At 46.3% G+C, this 23,124-nt stretch overlaps 1 protein-coding gene across 6 annotated transcripts in view; it reads right to left on the bottom strand.

Moving 5' to 3' along the window:
- TBC1D8 (TBC1 domain family member 8) overlaps nucleotides 1–23,124 on the bottom strand; it is a 121,650-nt gene that overhangs the window by 25,258 nt on the left and 73,268 nt on the right. For all 6 annotated transcript variants that reach the window (XR_009566110.1, XR_009566111.1, XM_030838777.2 and 3 more), the window contains exons 5-9: nucleotides 21,690–21,930; nucleotides 4,352–4,559; nucleotides 2,845–3,039; nucleotides 1,730–1,906; nucleotides 270–420 (exon numbers count right to left, since the gene is read on the bottom strand). Coding sequence is in view for 4 of the 6 variants with exons in the window: in XM_030838777.2 (XP_030694637.2) it covers nucleotides 270–420; nucleotides 1,730–1,906; nucleotides 2,845–3,039; nucleotides 4,352–4,559; nucleotides 21,690–21,930 (972 nt within the window). In the remaining 2 variants the exon portion in view is untranslated. The remainder of the gene's footprint in view (nucleotides 1–269; nucleotides 421–1,729; nucleotides 1,907–2,844; nucleotides 3,040–4,351; nucleotides 4,560–21,689; nucleotides 21,931–23,124) is intronic.

The following is a 23,124-nucleotide window of genomic DNA, read 5'->3' as shown; positions in this document are numbered from 1 at the left end:
AAAGACGCTGCACGTCAAGGGCGTCCTGAACAGAATTCTGGGGACAACGAAGAGACTCATAGTCATTTCTAAAGGAGACGCGATGCCTTGGCCAGACCCTGCACTGACCCAGGACATCACAGCCAACGTGAGAAGGTCCTGAGGTCCCCGGTCGGACACGTCACAGGCAGAGGGGACCCCTCTGCACACACACACTGCCCAGGTCGGGGCCTTTGTCCCGTGTCCGCTCCAGAAATAAAAGTTGGCCTGGAGACCCCAGAAACGCTCACCAGAGAAAAGGAGCCAGAGTTTGCCACGTAACGACTCGGGGATCCCCATGGCCACCAGCTTCCGGATCTTCTCCGTACGGAACATGCACACGGTCCTGCCGTACTCTACGAAGTGGTCGTTCCACAGTCTCATCTTGATCTGTTCTCTGGGCTGCAAGTGGAAACATGCTGCATGTACAAAGAAGGTCGTCTGCACCCTCCACAGCCCGTCACAGGGAGAGGCTCCTTCTGCTGACGGAGGGAACAACGGTGACAGGCAATTCGCTCAGCAGATACTTCTGAACCTCCACCAGGCACAGGGCATGTAAAGGGCACCAGCCCTTCAGGGGTTCAGGGCCCAGTGGGAGCACTGACACAAATATTGATAAAACACCCAGAGCAGATGGGAGGGTGGGGTAGGGCTGGGTGGGGAAGCCTCTCCGGATACTGACACCAAGCCAGCTGCCGAGACAGGTCAGCTCAGAGGGCAAAGCGGAGCAAGGGGCTCTCGTGATTTCCCTGGAACTTCCTGACAGCCAGGGGAAAAACCGCCAACCCGAAAAACTTACATTGTTCTCACTAGCAGAGATGAAAACGACACGATGTCTCTAGGTGATTGAATATCCTTTAAAATTATGGATTTTTAAAATCCTTTAGAATTCCTAGCTGGCAGGAATTTCTAGTGCCTTTTAGACAAGATGTTTACATATGCTTTTAATTATCTGTATTCTCTAGTAATAGTTTACAGAATACTGACGTTACATACACTCACTATTCTTACGTGTTTCATCGAGCATTCATTGAGCATCTCTGTAAAGTACATCAGAAGGCTCAGTTCTGAATGAATAAAGTTAACGATCTATGATACACGAGCCATTAAGCGGCCAAGGGGCAGCAATCGTGTTCACGGCCACCCTGGTACTCATGGTCCCGACACAGCACCCCTCGTGCCAGGGCATCATCTCAGAGCATGATTTCTAGTCTATTTACCATACAGGCATTGCCCTCAGTCTCTCCCTACAGAGGAGAAAATTATATAAATGTGGCAAAAGTATTTTTGGTTCAGTAAAACTAGAAGACAGCCAGGGTACAAAAAAGAAACGCTGTACCAGAGAGCCACACAGACACCACCGGGTAAAAGGAGACAGACTTGTTCTGCACCCGGAAACCCCACAAGGGACGGCATGCACGGACGCCACCTGAGGGGCAGGTGGGGAGAGCCATGGCCCTCGGACGTCCCACCACATCCTTCACCCACCGGGACGCACTCTCAGGCCACTAGCACCACTGACCACTTCCCCTTCTTGCCAATGAGGAAAAGAGGGAGGCAAAGAGGGAAGCAAAGAGGGCGCATCACGTGTCCCCAGGTTGCCCGGTAACCTGTGCCACGCCAGGCCCACCCTCCAGGGCCCGCGGGAAGCCACGCCCCTGACACCTCCGCCTGCGCCCAGTGGTGGCGAGAGCGGCGCCTCATCACCCACCAGTCTCGAGTCGGGGCTCTGGCTGCCCGACCGCCGGAAGCCGGCGACCAGGGCCTCGGGGTGCAGCTGCGGGTTCATCTCTTTCTCCCTTTCCTCGCTGTTTTGAGAAGACACCATCTCAATACGCCCAAACCTGTGGTCACCGCACATGCTTGTTGAATGAAACACAGACGAAGTCTGCATGAGGAGAAAAAAAAAAAAAAATGAGAGAGAAGTCACTGCCTTCATTATAAGACAGTCTTTGTTTTGCCTTTGGATGCAGGAGCCTATTAACAAACTTAAACACGCCTCTCTGTTTAGGACTTCCAGGAAAAACAGACTAACACTAGAACCAAGAGATCTGATCCTCCGCAAGGTACGTGGTCCACACGGCGCCTTCCCGGCGAGGCTGCTCACGGCACACAGGGCACAGCCCCAGTGGGGCTGGGGAAGCACCATCGCGCCCTCAGCTTCCAGAACTGAGGATGGCCATCTCGAGAAGACTGCTCTCAGGTACTGAGAGACGTTCCCTCCCTTCCTCCTGTCACTACTTGGATGAAAAGAGGTCCAGAAAGAAGGGGGACGGGTGTGAAAGAATTCGGGACTGGGTCCCAGCGGATCCGGGTCTATATTTGCAGCTGTCCCATCTTAACGACAATGCAACATCTCTTTCGGCAAAACTTATATCCGCCCCCAAATAACATCATCCCCTCCAACCTCGGGGGGATGGCGGGGGCACTGACCTCTCTAACCAGTAAAGAGGGTGTCCACTCACCTGTGGGTTGATTCCCCACCAAACCCTCCAACCTCTGAGGGGGTGGCCTGTCGATCCCTCTGACACATGGGTATACCCCATCTATCCCTGTATCCTGTCAGGGGGGCATGCTCTGGGCATCCTCCAACCTGTGGGTGAGTCCCCATCCACCCTCCAGCCCTGCCACACCCACTCAGGACACCAGCGCCGTCAGAGATGATACCACACTGCCTGCTCCACGGACCCAATCATTGCATACATTTCTCTGGTACCCAGGTGGATCATCGTTACGTGCACACCCCTTTGGAGACCCCTGGCCTCGAGGTGCTGGAAAAAAAGGGATTTTCAATTTACGGGATCCCACAGTTTCCAAGGATCATACCAGGTCCTCATCCCGCGTCGTGTCATAGTGCACGGGGTGGTCGGCGTGCACCTGCTTCAGCCTCGCCAGCAGGCTCTCCACCAGGCTGTCGCGATCCGTGAGCTCGATGAACTGGAAGGCCATCTTGCTCCTGACGCTGACGATGATGGGGTTCGGCAGCAGGCTCGTGTCCTCCATTTTCTCAATGCTCACGACCTGTTACAGTCATGCGCACAGAGGCACAGCAAGAGAGAAGACGGGCAGGCGTTTAATTGCACATTCGGGAAACATCCCGAGAGAAGGCAAAACCCGGTAACTGCGATAAGGAACCGGTACGAAGTCAGAAAGTATGGAATGCGGCATATGCACCACGGCACGAAGTGGGAGTGGCTCCAGTGCCCCTGGCTGGATGAGCCAAAACGTGGGCTCTGCCTCCAATGGAATGTTATTCAGCCTTAAAAGGGATGGATATTCTCGCAGGTGCTACAGTCTGGATTCACCTTGAGGACGTTATGCTAAGTGACATAAGCCAATCACAAAAGGGCAAATACTGTAGGATTTCACTGATATGAGGGGCCTAAAGGAGTCAGATTCATAGAGACAGAAAGCAGAGCGGTGGGTCCCAGGGCTGGGGGAAGGGAACAGGAAGCTACTGTTTAATGGGGATAGTGTTTCAGTTTGGAAAGATGAAAAAATTCTCGTGATGGTTGCACAACAGTGTGAATGTACCTGGTACCAGTGAACTCTAACAGTTAAAAATGGTTAAAATGGTAAATGTTATGTATACGCGACCACAGTTAAAAAAAAACTACATAAGGCAATCCAAGATTTCTTGCTCCACTCATAAGTAGGAATATTTGAAAATGAAGACACCTGCTGCAGAAAAATGGAGGTCAATCACATGAATGAAAAAATTGAGTTTTTCTGAACAGTACTTAGTTCCTATGTTATAATAGTAAGAATCTGGAAGTCTTGACATGTGACAGAGCCGTGGGTCCTGTCACAGCCGACATGCCCTGAAACCACAGGACTGAGCTCATCAGCTGTGGAAGCAGACTCCATTTCCAAGAACAGAACTGTAGAATTTTACAGTTGAAAGGAAGCATGTTTCTAAATTTTTACCTAAAGTTCCAGGAGGGTATAAAAACCAAGCAATTTGACATTTATTTTCAAAAGATGATGCTTTTTGTAAGTCCCCTTTTTTTTCTTTTCCCTTTTGTGGGTGAAAGGGAAGGATTCATCCCTAAGGGCTGCTGGAAAAGCTTTCATTGCTAAGCAGGTACTTTATAATAACAGCTTTATCGATAATGCGGAGGCCAGGGTGCCCTGTTCTCACCATTCAGGTCTATGCAAATTTCAGGTTGCCAGGCAACAACAGAACAAGCAAAGGCCCTGGTCAATTCAGGCCATGCATCTCTCCAGCCCCGCCCATCCTCGGTGGCAGAGCCTTGCAGCGTGAGCAGCCATCCCCGCCAACGCCCCGTCTCACAGCAACCACGGCTCCCCGACAGGAGGAAGACAGGTCTACCTCTCGGAACGGGAGGATAACTTTGCAGCAGCCAGCTTCCTTGCTGGCAAAGCAGATGTAACTGTCGGAGGCGAACATCCGCCCGGCCGTGTGACAGCGGCTGAACGGGGTCCAGAGGGAGCAGTCCAGGACGGCGTGCAGCTTCTCCCGCCTCGGCAGCCTGAAGAAGGCCCGGAAGAACTCGTTCTGTGCCCTGGCTTCCAGGTCCCTGGCGAAGGAGGGAGGGGAGAGAGAGAGGCAGGAACAGTGACTGAACGCACTAGATTGTGGAGGAAAACACGCTTAACCCCTCGGCACACCCGACATAGAAGGGGATGCAGAAAGGTCCTCCCCAGGGCACCCCCCCCATACCCTGAATCTTGGCTCTCAAACCCAATCAAGCAACAAGGAAGCCAAATCACAACATTTAAAAATACCAGTGAATTTATGTCATAACCCAGAATTTCAGGAGGAAAAATTCCAAAGAACAGAAGTAAAAACTTGTCTTTGCCACATGAAATAAGCGTTCTAGGTTGATCTGATAGAATTAGACTTTGCTCAGAGTCAAAATATGACCTTGTAGCTTCCTTATTAACTGTGCACCCCTGGATGACACTTGGTGTCTCATCCTGACATCTGTAAAATGGAAATAACACCTAAACTTTCTGCTTCAGGGGATCCCTGTGAATATATATATATATATATATATATTTTTTTTTTTTTGTGGTACGCGGGCCTCGCAATGCCATGGCCTCTCCTGCTATGGAGCACAGGCTCCGGACGCGCAGGCTCAGCGGCCATGGCTCACGGGCCCCGCCGCTCCGCGGCACGTGGGATCCTCCCAGACCGGGGCACGAACCCGCGTCCCCTGCATCGGCAGGCAGACTCAACCACTGCACCACCAGGGCAGCCCTCCCTGTGAATATAAAATGATGTCCACAGTATTGTGAAAGAGAAAAAGCAGGTTAGAAATAGCATCTACGGTATGATCCCATTCACATAAATTCTAGAAAATTTGCAGAAAGTGACATGTAGAAAGACTTTCCCTAAAATGTTAACAGTGGCTATCTCCGCGTAGTGGGATTTCTGGTTTCCATTCTGATTCTGCTTAAATTTTCCACCTGACCACATATTAGCTTAAAAAAAAAATTAAGGTATTTTCTTCTAGGAAAAGAACAAATCTTCAAATGTTGCGTAAATGCAAGATATTGAACTCCACACCCTGGACTCCGCACGGAGGCCCAAGTGATTTTTTAGACACAATCTGGTTGTGGAGCCCCTGAGATGGGACCTCACCTCCTTCCCACACAGATGCCTATTCCGCCCTAGCTCTCATTTCCAACCCAGACCTCATTTCAGACCCTCGCGCAAGTGTCTTCCCAGGAGACATCATACAGAGATGCGGCAGTCCACGGAATTTACTCTCCAAGGCTCACAAAGAGAAGATACGCACACGTCCAGAAAGCCCTCTGGGCGTAGAGAGAAATGATACAAATTCCACAGATCGAGGTGGCCCCAGTCACAGTGCTCCGAAACTGCAGCTCCTTAAATACCTGCTACAACGCGGATGGCTGTTTCCAAGGGGGCCTGAGAGGTGATGGATGAGTTAAAGAACTTGACTGTGATAATTATTTCACAGTGTATGCAAGTATCAAATCTTCGTGTTTCTAACTTAAATATATGCATTTTGATTTGCAACTTAGAGCTCAATAAAGCAGGAAGAAAAAGAAAAAACTTCAGAACTTCTGACTCAATCTATAAATAGCTTAAGAAAAAACCCCTATCTTTTAGCTTAAAAAAAAACTTCTATATGAAAAACTGGAAGATAATCTTTGTGAATTGGTTTACACAAATACTTCCCAGTAGAACCTGAAACACAAACAAAAAAATTCAAAATTGAATTGCATCAAAAATTAAATTTCTGGGCTTCCCTGGTGGCGCAGTGGTTGAAGAGTCCGCCTGCTGATGCATGGGACGCGGGTTCGTGCCCCGGTCCGGGAGGATCCCACGTGCCGCAGAGCGGCTGGGCCCGTGAGCCATGGCCGCTGAGCCTGCGCGTCCGGAGCCTGTGCTCCGCAAAGTGAGAGGCCACAACAGTGAGAGGCCCGCATACTGCAAAAAAAAAAAAAAAAAAACACTATTGTCAAAAGACATATCTGGAAAAAGGACTTGTATCTAGAATATATCAAGATCTTTTACGATTCAATAGAAAGTGGGCAAACAATTCAGTTTTTTTTAAATGGACAGAAGACGTGAACAGATATGACACCCCAAAAAAGAGATACAACAAATAAGCAAATGTGTTCAATACCATTAAGAAAAAAGAGGGGGAGGGGTGGCCTGAGCATCTTCCAGAGAGGAGCTGGGAGAACACAGGAAACTGCCGTGGTTGCCCTAGAAGTTCGCGCTCTGGGAGAATGGGAGGCAAGGCCCCTCCAGCTGAGCCCCGACCCGAGAGCAGACCTACGTCCAGCACGTTTGACTGGAGAACTTACATCTTTGTCCTCAGAGTATATGCGGCTCCGGTGGAAGCGAGGCCAGTGCTCTCACCCGCACACGTCTGACACATGTGGCTGCACCACTGCCAAACCCAGCCGCTGGCTCTTCCTTCTGGAAGCACATCCCCGCCTCCTGGGGAGACGGCTGGAGCCGAGGTGAGAACAGGGCAAGGAACACGGGTCACAGCAGCTTGGGCGGAGCTACAGGGAGGGTCGGGGGACTTACATGTATATTTACATCGTGCCCAAGCCTTCAGACTAAGACTAAGGTGTTCAGTTATCCGAGGCGGATTAAAAACAATCTTTTCTGTTCAGTGCACCTGCTGCGCCAGCCGTCAGCTCGGTTCAGCCCCCTTCTCTGCGGCCTCGGCGCAGCTACGCGCGGTGTCTGTCCTCCTTTCAGGGCTGTTCTCCCTGCCCTGTAGAGGTCTGTCTCTCCCACACTCCGTAGCCAGAGCCCAGTGACCTCAAGTTACCAAAAGGAAAGCAGCAGCGGGGTGGGGGGGGGGACGACGACTTTCCTAAATTATCTTCCTTCCTCCCTACTAGAAAGCTCTCTTCCAATCCCGCCTTGAAATATGAGTTATACGTGATATTTAACGTTCTAACGTAGCTGAGATGACAACACGACACCTTGAGAGATGGGGGACCCACAAGCCCCTGGGGAAGCCCGCATCCCTCCAGCCTTGAGGGCCCTTTCCCAGCGGGTGGTCATTTTGACGCTAAATATATCATGTCCTCTTTCTGAACAGCATAGAAACAAAGCCCACTGGTCACAACTGGCCCTTCGGACCTTCCAACGCTCAGTAAATATCTCCACTGTTCCTCCATACAGACCACCAGACGCGGGTCATGACCTTACCCTCAGAAAGTGGCAGCCAATCCCAGGCTTGTGGCCCCGGCGGAAGCGCCCTGCGATGATGGAGTGAGCCAAGCCATCAGCCCCAGAGACACGGCCCGCCCACGGTGCTCACCGCTGGGGCGGTGGGCACAGGCCACAGAACAGCAGGGGAAGGGGCCACGAGTCATCCAACCTGGATACATGCTGTTTTAGGAACCAGCAACCACGTGGGTTGACCAGAATACAGAGCAGTGGACACCAAGTTTGCTGTCGAAGATGAAACTAACGTGCAATCAGACATGACAACTATGCAGAAAATTCTAGGCTATACGCACACATTTTAAAAATTCAGGGCACTTCCCTGGTGGCGCAGCAGTTAAGACTCTGCACTCCCAATGCAGGCAGCCGGGTTCAATCCCTGGTCTGGGAACTAGATCCCACACGCGTGCCGCAATTAAGAGTTCGCATGCCACAACTAAGGAGCCCATGTGCCGCAACTAGGAAGCCGGCCTGTCACAACTAAGACCCGATGCAACCAAATAAATAAATAAATAGATTTTCTTTTTTAAATTTCAGGTTCCAGTCCTAAGACCTCAGACCCGAGAAATTAAGCAGTAGGTAGTTCTTTTGTTTCTCTGCATAACTTAGAATGAGATTTTTCTTTCCTGGATTAGGTAAAGAAGGATCAGAAACAGGTGTGGCTCTCTCTCTCCCCCCTCATAACCTCTTCTGGGAGAAGAATTGTGTCAGGCCTCACACCAACTCTCACTCCCTCACATCATTTATCCCACAAAGACAAACCTATGTGAGTCTGCAGACCTGCAGCTGCTTCAAGGCCCCATGCTTCCCCAAACTCAGGCTAAGAGACGGGCTGGGGAGGCGTGCAAGGACATCCCATCCCTGGAGCCGCCTCCTGCCTTTCTGGAACACTCAGGGCTCTGCAGCCAGGCTGCCTCATGAAGAAACACAGAGACTGCAGAGGCTCTCAGTTATGTGCCTGCTGGTGCATTTCAAACTCTGGGAACTACCAAGGACCAGCAATGTAGAAACAAGGCAGAGAGGCCAGACACGTGCTTCTCCTTCCCACCCAAGTCTGCACGGCAAACACTGCCTTTCTCAAATGTGTGTTTATTCAAAACATCTTTCCCCTGTGATGCCCCACGAGCACCAATGAAATGACGGCAGCCGTTGCCACGCGGCCTCTTGCACAGAGCACACGGCAGCCCAGGACCTCAGGGGACGGGAGGCCAGCCTGGCCCTCAGACAACGGGCAGCTGTGTGAAGGACTCAGCTGGCTCCACAGTCCCCCCATTTTCCCTTGAAAATCCACCCCTGGGGCCCTGACAGACCAGAACTCAACAGGCCTGGACATCTATGAGGCTCTTCCAGCTGAGAAGAGTCTCCTGCCGCCATCCTCCGCTCTCCGTCCTGTCCCAGAGAGAGCCAGCGCCCCCCGCCAAGCCCGGAGCAGCAAGGGCCCTGCAGGGAGCGGGGCGCGGACTTCCCCCCGGAACGCGGGCTGGGTGCTCTGGGGCTGCAGGAGCCCCTGGAGAGGACTCTGAGCCAGAATCAGGATGCAAAGTCAACTATATCACCCCTGCAAGCCTGGGCCTTCCCAGAGGGAAGGAGAAGAGGAGGCAAAGGGGTGGATCTGGGTGGGAAAGGCCCCAGAGGGTCTGAAAAGCCAGTCCGGAGAGTGAAGGGTCAGCCAGGCGACGGGGAGGAGCGCTTTCCACTGAGGACATCAGCCCCCAAGGCCACCACGGTTCACCTTTAGATACTGACAGCGTGGGAAATGGAGGCCAGTTACTGCACTGCCTTGAGTCTCCCTGTAGCATTCTCAGCCCGTCAAAATGAATTTCAATGAAGATGTTATTTAATTTAGACTCAGGGAAGCCCATCACCTCTCCCTTCTCACCCCCCTAAAATAGTGGGCTACACTCTTCTCACCCTATGCTTCACACCTTCAGAATCGATATTTCCTGGCTGAAGTATCAGGGCCAATCAATCTGTTCCCTCATTCCCTCCAGTCTCCCTCCAGGAAACCCCCTCCCCGGCCTCAGTCCCCCTGCCCCCCTGGATCCTGTAGCTGCACCTGGAGGGTCCCTGGTCCAGGGCGTCCTCTGGGGAGTCCCGCCAGCACTAACGTGTCTGCTGGACCGCGGTGCGCATGCCCTGGACCATCATCCCTGCTCTCCCGGGAGGTCTGAGCTCGGTCTGCTCTGTGCCCCTAAGTCCCAGGGGAGCGACCAAGCTGCAGGCATAACTAATCCATAATCAGACCCCAAGGCACCTTTTAAAAGCAGTTATCTGAGACTTCCCTGGTGGCAGAGTGGTTAAGAATCCGCCTGCCAATGCAGGGGACACAGGTTCGATCCCTGGTCTAGGAAGAACCCACATGCCACAGGGCAACTAAGCCCATGCGCCACAACTACTGAGCCTGCGCTCTAGAGCCCGCAAGCCACAACTACGGAGCCCGCGTGCAACAACTACTGAAGCCCGCGCGCCACAACTACTAAAGCCCGTGTGCCTAGAGCCCGTGCTCTACAACAAGAAAAGCCACCGCAATGAGAAGCCCGCGCACCACAACGAAGAGTAGCCCCAGCTCACCGCAACTAGAGAAAGCCTGCACACAGCAACGAAGATCCAACGCAGCCATAAGTAAATAAATAAATTTATTTTTTTTAAAATAGCGGTTATCTGGGAAGGGAAGTAAAAATACATCAACAAAAGGGGGCCAGAGGAGCATTCCAGACCCTGTGATTGTACCCTTAGCATGAAGAGACTGTTTTCCTCAACGTTCAACCTGGGCTGTCTTGGCAGGATGTCAAGTTGACTGAGTCATTACCTGTTTACGTCCACAGGCCAATGTCTCCAGGACAGAAAGCTTCAAGCGAGAACCCGCCAGGAACTAGCGGGAATGGCACGCCTTTCACTTGTGGAGGAAGTCACTCAAAGTGCCGTGACCAGTAAAACATGCCATGGACCAGGACTCTGCCATCCGTCTTGGGGCCCCGGGCACCCATGGGCCAGGCAGCTCCACCACTGACCATCACTGGGGTCCTTTTTGCCCTTTCTCTCCTCCCCTCTCGACAAGTTTCCAGGGCTTGGGGGGGGCGGGGCGGACAGCCTTGTAGAATTCACCTGTTTCTGGAAGAGTCCCAACACCGCTGAGTTTTCTTCCAAAATGGATGACTTTTCCCAAAGGGTCTTAAGTGCTCTAGACCTTCCACTTTCCTCTCCTTTCCTCATTTCTATCCCAAATTAAAAATGCCACATCTGGAAGTACAGCCGTGCTAGAACATCAGGAAATTTGTGAAGAAGCACCTGAGATCCCAAAGCCCAGGGGACTGACCAGACACAACAGCTCCGAGCTGGCCTCCCCTCCCAAACACCACCTGGTTACAATTCCCTCACCTGCACATCTACGTGCAAACGTGCTGAAAGAAGGCCAAGCTCTAACTGGTAGTTTCCATGAGCCCTTTTAACAAACTATACAATGGAGATGGGTTTCTTCATCTTGAACAGGTCATTGTAAGCTGGACGAAAAGCACTGAGGTACCAAACTATATGGAGGAGCTGAAGAAATACGGGCAAGAGTGGCTCCCTTGCGCTGGGTTGTCTTCTTGAGGCAGGAAAGAGCTGGGCCCCGGGCTGCGCAGCTGGAGTTGCCCCCCTGTGGACAGATACTCCAAACTAGCAGGATCAAGAGAAGAGCTGAGCCCTGCCCAGATAAGAGTTCAAGAGACCACACAGTCCTCATTCTCACAGTCAAGGAGACCTTCCCGACTACACATGTGCAGAAAGGCTCTTTGGAAGTCAAAAAGGGAGTGATGTCAACCCACCCAGAGGCCTCTTTGCTAGAATCCACCTTGGCTAAGAGATGCGCACACACAGATGGGAGGACCCTGAGATAAACAAAACATGGACTCAGAATCAAGCAAAGCAAGATGACTGGCCAAAGGAAACCTGGAAGAAACGCCCTATAAAAGCAATTCAAACTACCACGGGGGCAAGACTCTCTCTGGGCCCACCCGTGTGTCGAGCGACATGTACCCTTTTTCCTCCTAATAAACACTTCCCTTGTTTCACTACTTTCCGCCTCTTTGTGGGAATTCCTTTCTGCAAAGCTGAAGGACCAGGGCCTTGCCACTGGTCTAGTGGCTGGATTCAGTGCTCTCACTGCCATGGCCTGACTTCAATCTCTGGCTGGGAACCGAAAGCCTGCTTCAAGCCACTGCGGGCCAAGGGCACCCGAAATCATTCCCGGCCCTGAGATGAAGCCAGAGACAGTGATGGGAAGCCTGGGGCCAGAGGTACAGGGAGGAGCTGGGCACTGGGAGTCGTAAGACCAAAGGCGGCGCTGGCCCCAGGGCCCCCGCTCACGGGAATGCTGGGCAGCAGCCCCACCCTACAAAGGAACTCTCAGATTACAGAGATGACACAAAACCAAGCGAAATTCAGTGAAGTTTTACCCCAAACTCCACTTGTATACATGATCGATTTAAAATATACACACACAGCAGGAAGGGGCTTTGCCTTCTTTCTGAACGCATGAAAACTCTTAGACACTGCCATTCAGAGACCACTAATTAGAAAGACACACATTCCCCTAAATGTTCAGAGAAGGCAGTAGACATGTTTAAGGAAAAACAGGAATGGTAAGATAGATGAATGATTAAAAAAAAAAAGTTTTAATGACTAGTGGTTCCTAAAACCTTAAACTAGAAATACCACATGGTCCAGCAATTCTACTTCTGGGCATGTGACGAAAAGAACTGAAAGCAGAGTCTTAAAGAGATATTTGCACACCCACATTCACAGCACCATTATTCACAACAGCCAAAGGTAGAAGGAACACAGTGTCCACTGATGGATACACAGGTAAGCAAAATGCAGTAAAAACATACATCGGAATATTATTCAGTCTTAAAAAGGAGGGAGATTCTGACAATCTACAGCGTGGGAGAACCTTGAGGACATCAGGTTAAGCAAAGTAGGCCAGGCACAAAAAAGACAAATATTGTAGGATTTCACTAGAGGAGGCAGATTCCAAGAGACAGAAAGGAGCAGGGTGGGTGCCAGAGGCTGGGGAAGCAGTGGGGAGTTAGTGTTAATGCAGACAGAGTTTCAGTTTTGAAAGATAAGAGCTCTAAAGATGGATGGTGGTGATGGTTACACAGCAACATGAATGTATGTACTTAATGCCACCAAACCGTAGGCTTAAAAATGATTGCTAATCATTGGGAAAATGCAAATCAAAACCACAATGAGATATCACCTCACACATGTCAGAATGGCCATGATCAAAAAGTCTACAAATGATAAATGCTGGAGAGGGTGTGGAGAAAAGGGAACCCTCATACCTACCCTCCTACGCTGTTAGTGGGAATGGAAATTGCTGCAGCCAATATGGAAAACAGTATGGAGATTCCTCAAAACACTAAAAACAGAAGGACCATAGGACCTAGCAATTCCACTCCTGGGTATATATCTGAAAAAAAAAAAACAGAAACACTAATTCGAAAAGATACGTGCACCCCAATGTTCATAGCAGTGTTATTTACAATTTCCAAGATACGGAAACAACCTAAGTGTCCATCAACAGATGCGTGGATAAAGATGTGGTGTATGGATACAAGGGAATACTGCTCAGCCATTTAAAAGAGTGAAATTTCAGCTCGCCCTCCTCACGCCACAGGCCACAGGGGAACCTGCAGCACCACCCTCCTCCTGGGGGGTGCCTTCTCCTTCCAGTGTGACTGTCCACTCCATTTCACCACCCGGTTCTCTGAACTAGCCGTGTGGCTGACACGGTCTTTGCACTCCAGCCAGGTTGCAGGCCTGAGCTTCTGAGGTGGGAGAGCCAAGTTCAGGACACTGGACCACCAGAGACCTCCCAGCCCCACGTAATATCAATCGGCGAAAGCTCTCTCAGAGATCTCCATCTCAAGGCTAAGACCCAGCTCCACACAATGACCAGCAAGCTACAGTGCTGGACACCCTATGCCAAACAATTAGCAAGACAGTAACACAACCCCACCCATTACCAGAGAGGCTGCCTAAAATCATACTAAGTTCACAGACACCCCAAAACACACCACCAGACGTGGACCTGCCCATCAGAAAGACAAGATACAGCCTCATCCACCAGAACACAGGCACCAGTCCCCTCCACCAGGAAGCCTACACAACCCACTGAACCAACCTCACCCACTGGGGGTAGACACCAAAAACAATGGGAACTATGAACCTGCAGCCTGCGAAAAGGAGACCCCAAACACAGAAAGTTAAACAAAATGAGAAGACAGAGAAATACACAGCAGATGAAGGAGCAAGGTAAAAACCCACCAGACCTAACAAATGAAGAGGAAATAGGCAGTCTACCTGAAAAAGAATTCAGAGTAATGATAGTAAAGATGATCCAAAATCTTGGAAACAGAAGGAGAAAATACAAGAAACGTTTAACAAGGACCCAGAAGAACTAAAGAGCAAACAAACAATGATGAACAACACAATAAATGAAATTTAAAATTATCTAAAAGGAATCAATAGCAGAATAACTGAGGGAGAAGAATGGATAAGTGACCTGGAAGATAAAATAGTGGAAATAACTACTGCAGAACAGAATAAAGAAAAAAGAATGAAAAGAATTGAGGACACTCTCAGAGACCTCTGGAACAATATTAAATGCACCAACATTCAAATTATAGGGGTCCCAGAAGAAGAAGAGAAAAAGAAAGGGTCTGAGAAAATACTTGAAGAGATTATAGTTAAAAACTTCCCTAACATGGGAAAAGAAATAGTCAATCAAGTCCAGGAAGCACAGAGAGTCCAATAGAGGATAAATCCAAGGAGAAATACTCCAAGACACATATTAATCAAACTATCAAAAATTAAATACAAAGAAAAAATATCAAAAGCAGTAAGGGAAAAACAACAAGTAACATACAAGGGAATCCCCATAAGGTTAATAGCTGATATTTCAGCAGAAACTCTGCAAGCCAGAAGGGACTGGCAGGACATATTTAAAGTGATGAAAGGGGAAAAACCTACAACCAAGATTACTCTGCCCAACAAGGATCTCATTCAGATTTGATGTAGAAATTAAAACCTTTACAGACAAGCAAAAGTTAAGAGAATTCAGCACAACCAAACCAGCTTTACAGCAAATTCTAAAGGAACTTCTCTAGGCAGGAAACACGAGAAAAGACCTACAAAAACAAACACAAAACAATTAAGAAAATGGTAATAGGAACATACATATCAATAATTACCTTAAATATAAATGGATTAAATGCTCCCACCAAAAGACACAGACTGGCTGAATGGATACAAAAACAAGACCCATATATATGCTGTCTACAAGAGACCCACTTCAGATCTAGGGACACATACAAACTGAAAGTAAGGGGATGGAAAAAGATATTCCATGCAAATCGAAATCAAAATAAAGAAGCTGGAGTAGCAATTCTCATATCAGACAAAATAGACTTTAAAATAAAGACTATTAGAAGAGACACAGAAGGACACTGCATAATGATCAAGGGATCCATCCAAAAAGTAGATATAACAATTGCAAATATTTATGCACCCAACATAGGAGCACCTCAGTACATAAGGCAAATGCTAACAGCCATAAACGGGGAAATTGACAGTAACACAATATAGTAGGGGACGTTAACACCCCACTTTCACCAATGGACAGATCATCCAAATTGAAAATAAATAAGGAAACACAAGCTTTAAATGACATATTAAACAAGATGGACTTAACTGATATTTACAGGACATTCCATCCAAAACCAACAGAATACACTTTCTTCTCAAGTGCGCATGGAACATTCTCCAGGATAGACCATATCTTGGGTCACAAATCAGGCCTTGGTAAATTTAAGAAAACTGAAATCATATCAAGTATCTTTTCTGACCACAACACTATGAGACTAGATATAAATTACAGGAAAAAAACCTGTAAAAACTACAAACACATGGAGGCTAAACAATACTACTTAATAACCAAGGGATCACTGAAGAAATCAAAGAGGAAATCAAAAAATATCTAGAAACAAATGACAATGAAAACACGACGACCCAAAACCTATGGGATACAGCAAAAGCAGTTCTAAGAGGGAAGTTTAGAGCAATACAATCCTACCTCAAGAAACATCTCAAATAAACAACCTAACCTTACAACTAAAGCAATTAGGGAAAGAAGAACAAAAAAACCCCAAAGTTAGCAGAAGGAAAGAAATCATAAAGATCAGATCAGAAATAAATGAAAAAGAAATGAAGGAACCAATAGCAAAGATCAATAAAACCAAAAGCTGGTTCTTTGAGAAGATAAACAAAATTGATAAACCATTAGCCAGACTCACCAAGAAAAAAAGGGAAAAGACTCAAATCAATAGAATTAGAAATGAAAAAGGAGAAGTAACAACTGACACTGCAGAAATACAAAGGATCATGAGAGATTACTACAAGCAACTCTATGCCACTAAAATGGACAATCTGGAAGAAATGGACAAATTCTTAGGAAAGCACAACCTTCTGAGAATGAACCAGGAAGAAACAAAATATAAACAGACGAATCACAAGCACTGAAATTGAAACTGTGATGAAAAATCTTCCAACAAACAAATGCCCAGGACCAGATGGCTTCACGGGCAAATTCTATCAAATATTTAAAGAGCTAACACCCATCCTTCTCAAACTCCTCCAAAATATAGCAGACAAAGGAACCCTCCCGAACTCATTCTACGAGGCCACCATCACCCTGATACCAAACCACACAAAGATGTCAAAGAAAAAGAAAACTACAGGTCAATATCACTGATGAACATAAATGAAAAAATCCTCAACAAAATACTAGCAAAACAGAATCCAACAGCACATTAAAAGGATCATACACCATGATCAAGTGGGCTTTATCCCAGGAATGCAAGGATTCTTCAATATACACAAATGAATCAATGTGATAAACCATATTAACAAATTGAAGGATAAAAACCATATGATCATCTCAATGGAAGCAGAAAAAGCTTTCACAAAACTTCAACACATATTTATGATAAAAACTCTCCAGAAAGTAGGCACAGAGGGAACCTACCTGTTGGCTGTGACAAACCCAGAGCCAACATCGTTCTCAGTGGTGAAAAACTGAAACCATTTCCTCTAAGATCAAGAACAAGACAAGTTTGCCCATTCTCACCACTATTATTCAACATAGTTTTGAAAGTTTTAGCCACAGAAATCAGAGAAGAAAAAGAAATAAAAGGAATCCAAATCGGAAAAGAAGAAGCAAAGCTGTCACTGTTTGCAGATGACATGATACTATACATAGAGAATCCTAAAGATGCTACCAGAAAACTACCAGAGCTAATCAATGAATCTGGTAAATTTGCAGGATATAAAATTAATGCACAGAAATGTCTTGCATTCCTATACACTAACAATGAAAAATATGAAAGAGAAATTAAGGAAACACTCCCACTTACCACTGCCACAAACAGAATAAAATACCTAGGAATAAACCTCCCTAAGGAGACAAAAGACCTGTATGCACAAAACTGTAAGACACTGATGAAAGAAATCAAAGACGATACAAACAGATGGAGAGATATACCATGTTCTTGGATTGGAAGAATCAATGTTATGAAAATGACTATACTACCCAAAGCAATCTACAGATTCAATGCAATCCCTATCAAACTACCAATGGCATTTTTCACAGAACTAGAGCAAAAAATTTCACAATTTGTATGGAAACACAAAAGACCCCGAATAGCCAAACCAATCTTGAGGAAGAAAAACGGAGCTGGAGGAATCAGGCTCCCAGACTTCAGACTACACTACAAAGCTACAGTAATCAAGACAGTATGGTACTGGCACAAAAACAGAAATATAGATCAATGGAACAGGATAGAAAGGTCAGAGAAACCCACGCACATATGGTCACCTTATCTTTGATAAAGGAAGCAAGAATATACAATGGAGAAAAGACAGCCTCTTCAATAAGTGGTGCTGGGAAAACTGGACAGCTACATGTAAAAGAATGAAATTAGAACACTCCCTAACACCGTATACAAAAATAAACTCAAAGTGGATTAAAGGCCTAAATGTAAGGCCAGACTCTATAAAACTCTTAGAGGAAAACATAGGCAGAACCCTCTATGACGTAAATCACAGCAAGATCCTTTCTGACCCACCTCCTAGAGGAATGGAAATAAAAACAAAAATAAACAAATGGGATCTAATGAAACTTAAAAGCTTTTTCACAGCAAAGGAAACCATAAACAAGAGGAAAAGACAACCCTCAGAATGGGAGAAAATATTTGCAAATGAAGCAACCAACAAAGGATTAATCTCCAAAATATACAAGCAGCTCATGCAGCTCAATCTCAAAAAAACAAACAACCCAATCCAAAAATGGGCAGAAAACCTAAATAGACATTTCTCCAAAGAAGATACACAGATTGCCAACAAACACATGAAAGAATGCTCAACATCATTAATCATTAGAGAAATGCAAATCAAAACTACAATGAGGTATCACCTCACATGGGTCAGAATGGCCATCATCAAAAAATCTACAAACAATAAATGCTGGAGAGGGTGTGGAGAAAAGGGAACACTCTTGCACTGTTGGTGGGAATGTAAATTGATACAGCCACTATGGAGAACAACAGTATGCAAGTTCCTTACAAAACTAAAAGTAGAGCTACCATAGGACCCAGCAATCCCACTACTAGGCATATACCCTGAGAAAACCATAGTTCAAAAAGAGTCATGTACCACAATGTTCATTGCAGCTCTATTTACAATAGCCAGGACATGGAAGCAACCTAAGTGTCCATCGACAGATGAACGGATAAAGAAGATGTGGCACATATATACAATGGAATATTAGCCATAAAAAGAAACGATATTGAGTTATTTGTAGTTAGGTGGATGGACCTAGAGTCTGTCATACAGAGTGAAGTAAGTCAGAGAAAAACAAATACCATATGCTAACACATATATATGGTATCTAAAAAAAAAAGGTACTGAAGAACCTAGGGGCAGAACAGGAATAAAGACGCAGACGTAGAGAAGGGAACTGAGGACACACGGAGTGGGAAGGGTAAGCTGGGATGAAGTGAGAGTGTGGCACGGACATATAAACACTACCAAATGTAAAATAGATAGTTAGTGGGGAGCAGCTGCATAGCACAGGGAGATCAGCTCAGTGCTTTGTTACCACATAGAGGTGTGGGATAGGGAGGGTGGGAGGGAGACGCAAGAGGGAGGGGATATGGGGATATATGTGTATGTACAGCTGATTCACTTTGCTATAAAGCAGAAACTAACACACCATTGTAAAGCAATTATATTCCGATAAAGATGTTTAAAAAAAAAGAGTCATGTACCACAATGTTCATTGCAGCTCTATTTACAATAGCCAGGACATGGAAGCAACCTAAGTGTCCATCAACAGATGAATGGATAAAGAAGATGTGGCACATAAATACAATGGAATTATAAAAAGAAACAAAATTGAGCTATTTGTAGTGAGGTGGATGGACCTAGAGTCTATCATACAGAGTGAAGTAAGTCAGAAAGAGAAAAACAAATAACATATGCTAATACACATATATGGAACCTAAAAAAAAAAAATGGTTCTGATGAACCTAGGGGCAGGACAAGAGTAAAGACGCAGACATAGAGAATGGACTCGAGGACACGGGGAGGAGGAAGGGGAAGCTGGGACGAAGTGAGAGAGTGGCATGGACATATATACACTACCAAATGTAAAACAGATAGCTAGGGGCTTCCCTGGTGGCGCAGTGGTTGAGAGTCCGCCTGCCGATGCAGGGGACACGGGTTCGTGCCCCGGTCCGGGAAGATCCCACATGCCGCGGAGCGGCTGGGCCTGTGAGCCATGGCCGCTGAGCCTGCGCATCCGGAGCCTGTGCTCCGCAATGGGAGAGGCCACAGCAGTGAGAGGCCCGCGTACCGCAAAAAAAAGAAAAAAAAAAAACCAGATATCTAGTAGGACGCAGCCTCAAAGCACAGGGAGATCAGCTCGGTGCTTTGTGACCACCTAGAAGGGTGGGATTGGGAGGGAGGGAGACGCAAGAGGGAGGGGATATGGGGATATATGTACATGTATTGCTGATTCACTTTGTTATAAAGCAGAAACTAACACACCACTGTAAAGCAATTATACTCCAATAAAGATGTAAAAAATAAATAGAAAATAAAAGAGTGAAATTTTGCCAATTTGCAGCAACAAGGATGCTTGGAGGGCATTATGCTAAGTCAGACAGAGAAAGACAAATACCATATGATATCACTTATATGTGGAATCTAAAAAATACAACAAACTAGTGATTAAAACAAAAAAGCAGCAGACTCAGAGAACAAACTACTGGTTACCAGTGGGGAGAGGGATAGGGAGAGGGGCAATATAGAAGTAAGGGATTTTAAAAAAGGGTTATTGTGGGATTATATGAAATCATGTGTGTGAAGCTTCTGAAAATTGTAAAGCACTATAGAATTTAAAGAATCTTTCATTCAATTAAAAAAGTTTTTAAAAAATAAAAATGGTTAAGATATCAAATTTTATGTTATGTGTATTTTACCACCAAAAAAAAGTTTTTTAATGACAAGTAGTGTGCAGATAGCAGTGGTGATTCTGTAACTACATCAAAAACATCCAGCCAGGGCAGCACTTCATGGATAAAGTGTTTTTCAAAGGATGCAAAGGTGAACTTTTACAAAGGCATCAGCTCTGCAGTCACCCAGTGTGAACCACGAAGCCAGAAATCACAGTCAAGCTCAAACACCACAGTTTGAATTTTAGGTAATAAAATCGAACTGCTTTAAATTGGCAAATAATTCAAGCAACGACCTCATAAGTCCCCATGACCAGTATCAATTGGGGGCAAATAACAAAGAATGCTGGCTTACTATCAGTAAGGCACATTTCTTGTGACAAATTGGTACCAAAAATATATCGAGTGCTCCTGAAAAAGTCTTCTACAAAGTAATGAGATATGAAAAAACAACATTTCTTAATGTGCACTAATAAAGCCCCATGCTGAATAGAATTCTATCATGAGGCTACCTGTATTGTATTTTCTGAAAGTTTGGGTTTGCTTGGCCACACTGCGCGACTTGTGGGATCTTCGTTCCCCGACCAGGGATCAAACCCAGGGCCATGGCAGTGAAAGCGTGGAGTCCTAACCACTGGACCACCAGGGAATTTCCTGGAAGAATTTTTTTTTTTTTTTAATGAAAATCAATTTTGAAATACTTTCTGGAAAAAAAGGGGAAATTGGATCCAGGAATCAAAGCCTACTGCATAAAGGAAATGAATAACCATCATTGCCAATTATTATCTCTCTGTCATGATTAACGACATAGGAAAATCTGGATTACGCCACGAGGGAAATTTCAAACTAATACAATGAGGTTAACAAAGCACATGTCCGGAACTTCCCTGGTGGTCCAGTGGGTAAGATTCCATGCTCCCAATGCAGGGGGCCTGGGTTCGATCCCTGGTTGGGGAACTAGATCCCACACGCATGCCACAACTAAGAGTTTGCATGCCTTAACTAAGAAGTCTGTATGCCTCAACTAAAGATCCTACATGCCACAACTAAGACCAGCGCAGCCAAAATAAATAAATATGTTTTAAAAATATACTTATAGGGCTTCCCTGGTGGCACAGTGGTTGAGAGTCCGCCTGCCCATGCAGGGGACACGGATCCGTGCCCCGGTCCGGGAAGATCCCACATGCCGCGGAGCGGCTGGGCCCGTGAGCCATGGCCGCTGAGCCTGTGCGTCCGGAGCCTGTGCTCCGCAACGGGAGAGGCCACAACAGTGAGAGGCCCGCGTACCGCAAAAACAAAACAGAACAAACAAAACAAAAATATACTTATAAAAACAAAAAGAAACAAAACACATGTCCATGAAGGTGGCACACGGGCTGTGGTCCCCTGTGAGGTTAGGGACACCTGTGTATGGAGTTTCCTACCTCTTGGTGATCTGGCTGGGCTCCTGCAGACCTGGGTCCAGGTCAAAGCCCTCATTATCCAGCAGCCTTCGGAGTGTCACGTCAGCCAGCTGCTCCATGATCTTGAACACCTCATCTAGGTTCAGAAACATGGAGAAGTCCCGCTCCTTATTCTGTGTGGTGATGCGGATGGTATCCGTCAGAAAGACGTTGGATGTCCTCTCCAACTTCTGGATGTCAACCCAAGGGACTACAAGTTTAACTAGAAAAGAAAAAAGGGTAAATACAGATTTTACCCTCAAATGTAACCCAAACTTGAATGCACCAGCAACAGTGCAAAGCTTTTCCTGCAGCTGAAATGCAAATAGCTTTCAAACCAGAGCAGGAAAGAGGAAACACAGGAACTGCTTCACAGCTGTTCGTTAGAACCCAACCCACCGTTCTAACAATTATCTTAAAGATTTAAGTAAAACTTCCCAAGTTGCGGGCTACCGCACACATACAAGGGACATCGTTCTGCCATACCAAGTTACCAACGTGAAAACTTTCCCCCAAATAGTTAAACTTCAATATTTGCAAAATACGCAGATGTTTCTTGATCCACGTAAATTCTGGTTTCAGTAGCAGCATTCATGGCATAAGCTATGAAAAACAGAGGTCAAAAGAGGATTCATGATCTGGTTTAGAGGCACAGGCCTAACATTTAGATGATGTCAAGTGACAGCTGCTCAAATCTTCGAAAACAGAGCACAAGTAGTTTTTACTGAAGTACTATGGTACTAACTGCACAGTTTATAAACTAGCATTCTGTTCTCAGAAGTGCTTCCAGGGCAGTGGTAATTAGGCTAGCGAGCTGATGCAGAGCAAATGGGGAGGGACATATGTAACAAGTCAAAATGATAAATGTTATCAAATATTAGGAATCATTTCTTTTTTCCAAGTTTTATCAACTTAACAAAATCAGCTTTAGTGACGGTGACTGATAAATATCAGAAAATAACTCATTTTCCTTTTCAAGTGAAAATGGGAATGATGAACTGCTTTTATTTCTATCATGTCTCTCCATTTATTTTGCAATAATGTTTTCAGTGCTTTAATCATTTAAAAGTCCACTTTTCTACATTAGGCATGAGAATAAGCTTCTTCAGCTACTTCTAGTTGCTTTTATACAGTTCTTTTCACACACAGCGACACACTCCATCTATGCTATCAGCTTTCTCTCGTTAAGCATCTACTTTGTGAAGAGCCCCGCACTTAAGAAGCCCGTTCCAATAGGAATAACAGACACGTAAACAAAGAAGCAACCAGGGACCCGACAGGACCCAAAACAGATGCAAACAGAGGACAAATCACAAGGGGACCAGGGAAGGCTCCCTGGAGATGAAAAAATGTGAACTGAATTTTAAAGGATGAACGAGAGTTCCCAAATGGGCCTAAGAATGGGGAAGGCCAGGAG

This window comes from Globicephala melas, chromosome 12 (genome assembly GCF_963455315.2).
Source record: "Globicephala melas chromosome 12, mGloMel1.2, whole genome shotgun sequence".
Lineage (NCBI taxonomy): Eukaryota > Metazoa > Chordata > Mammalia > Artiodactyla > Delphinidae > Globicephala > Globicephala melas.
The sequence above is the reverse complement of the archived record's forward strand: the minus strand, read 5'-3'. Positions and strand labels throughout refer to the sequence as shown.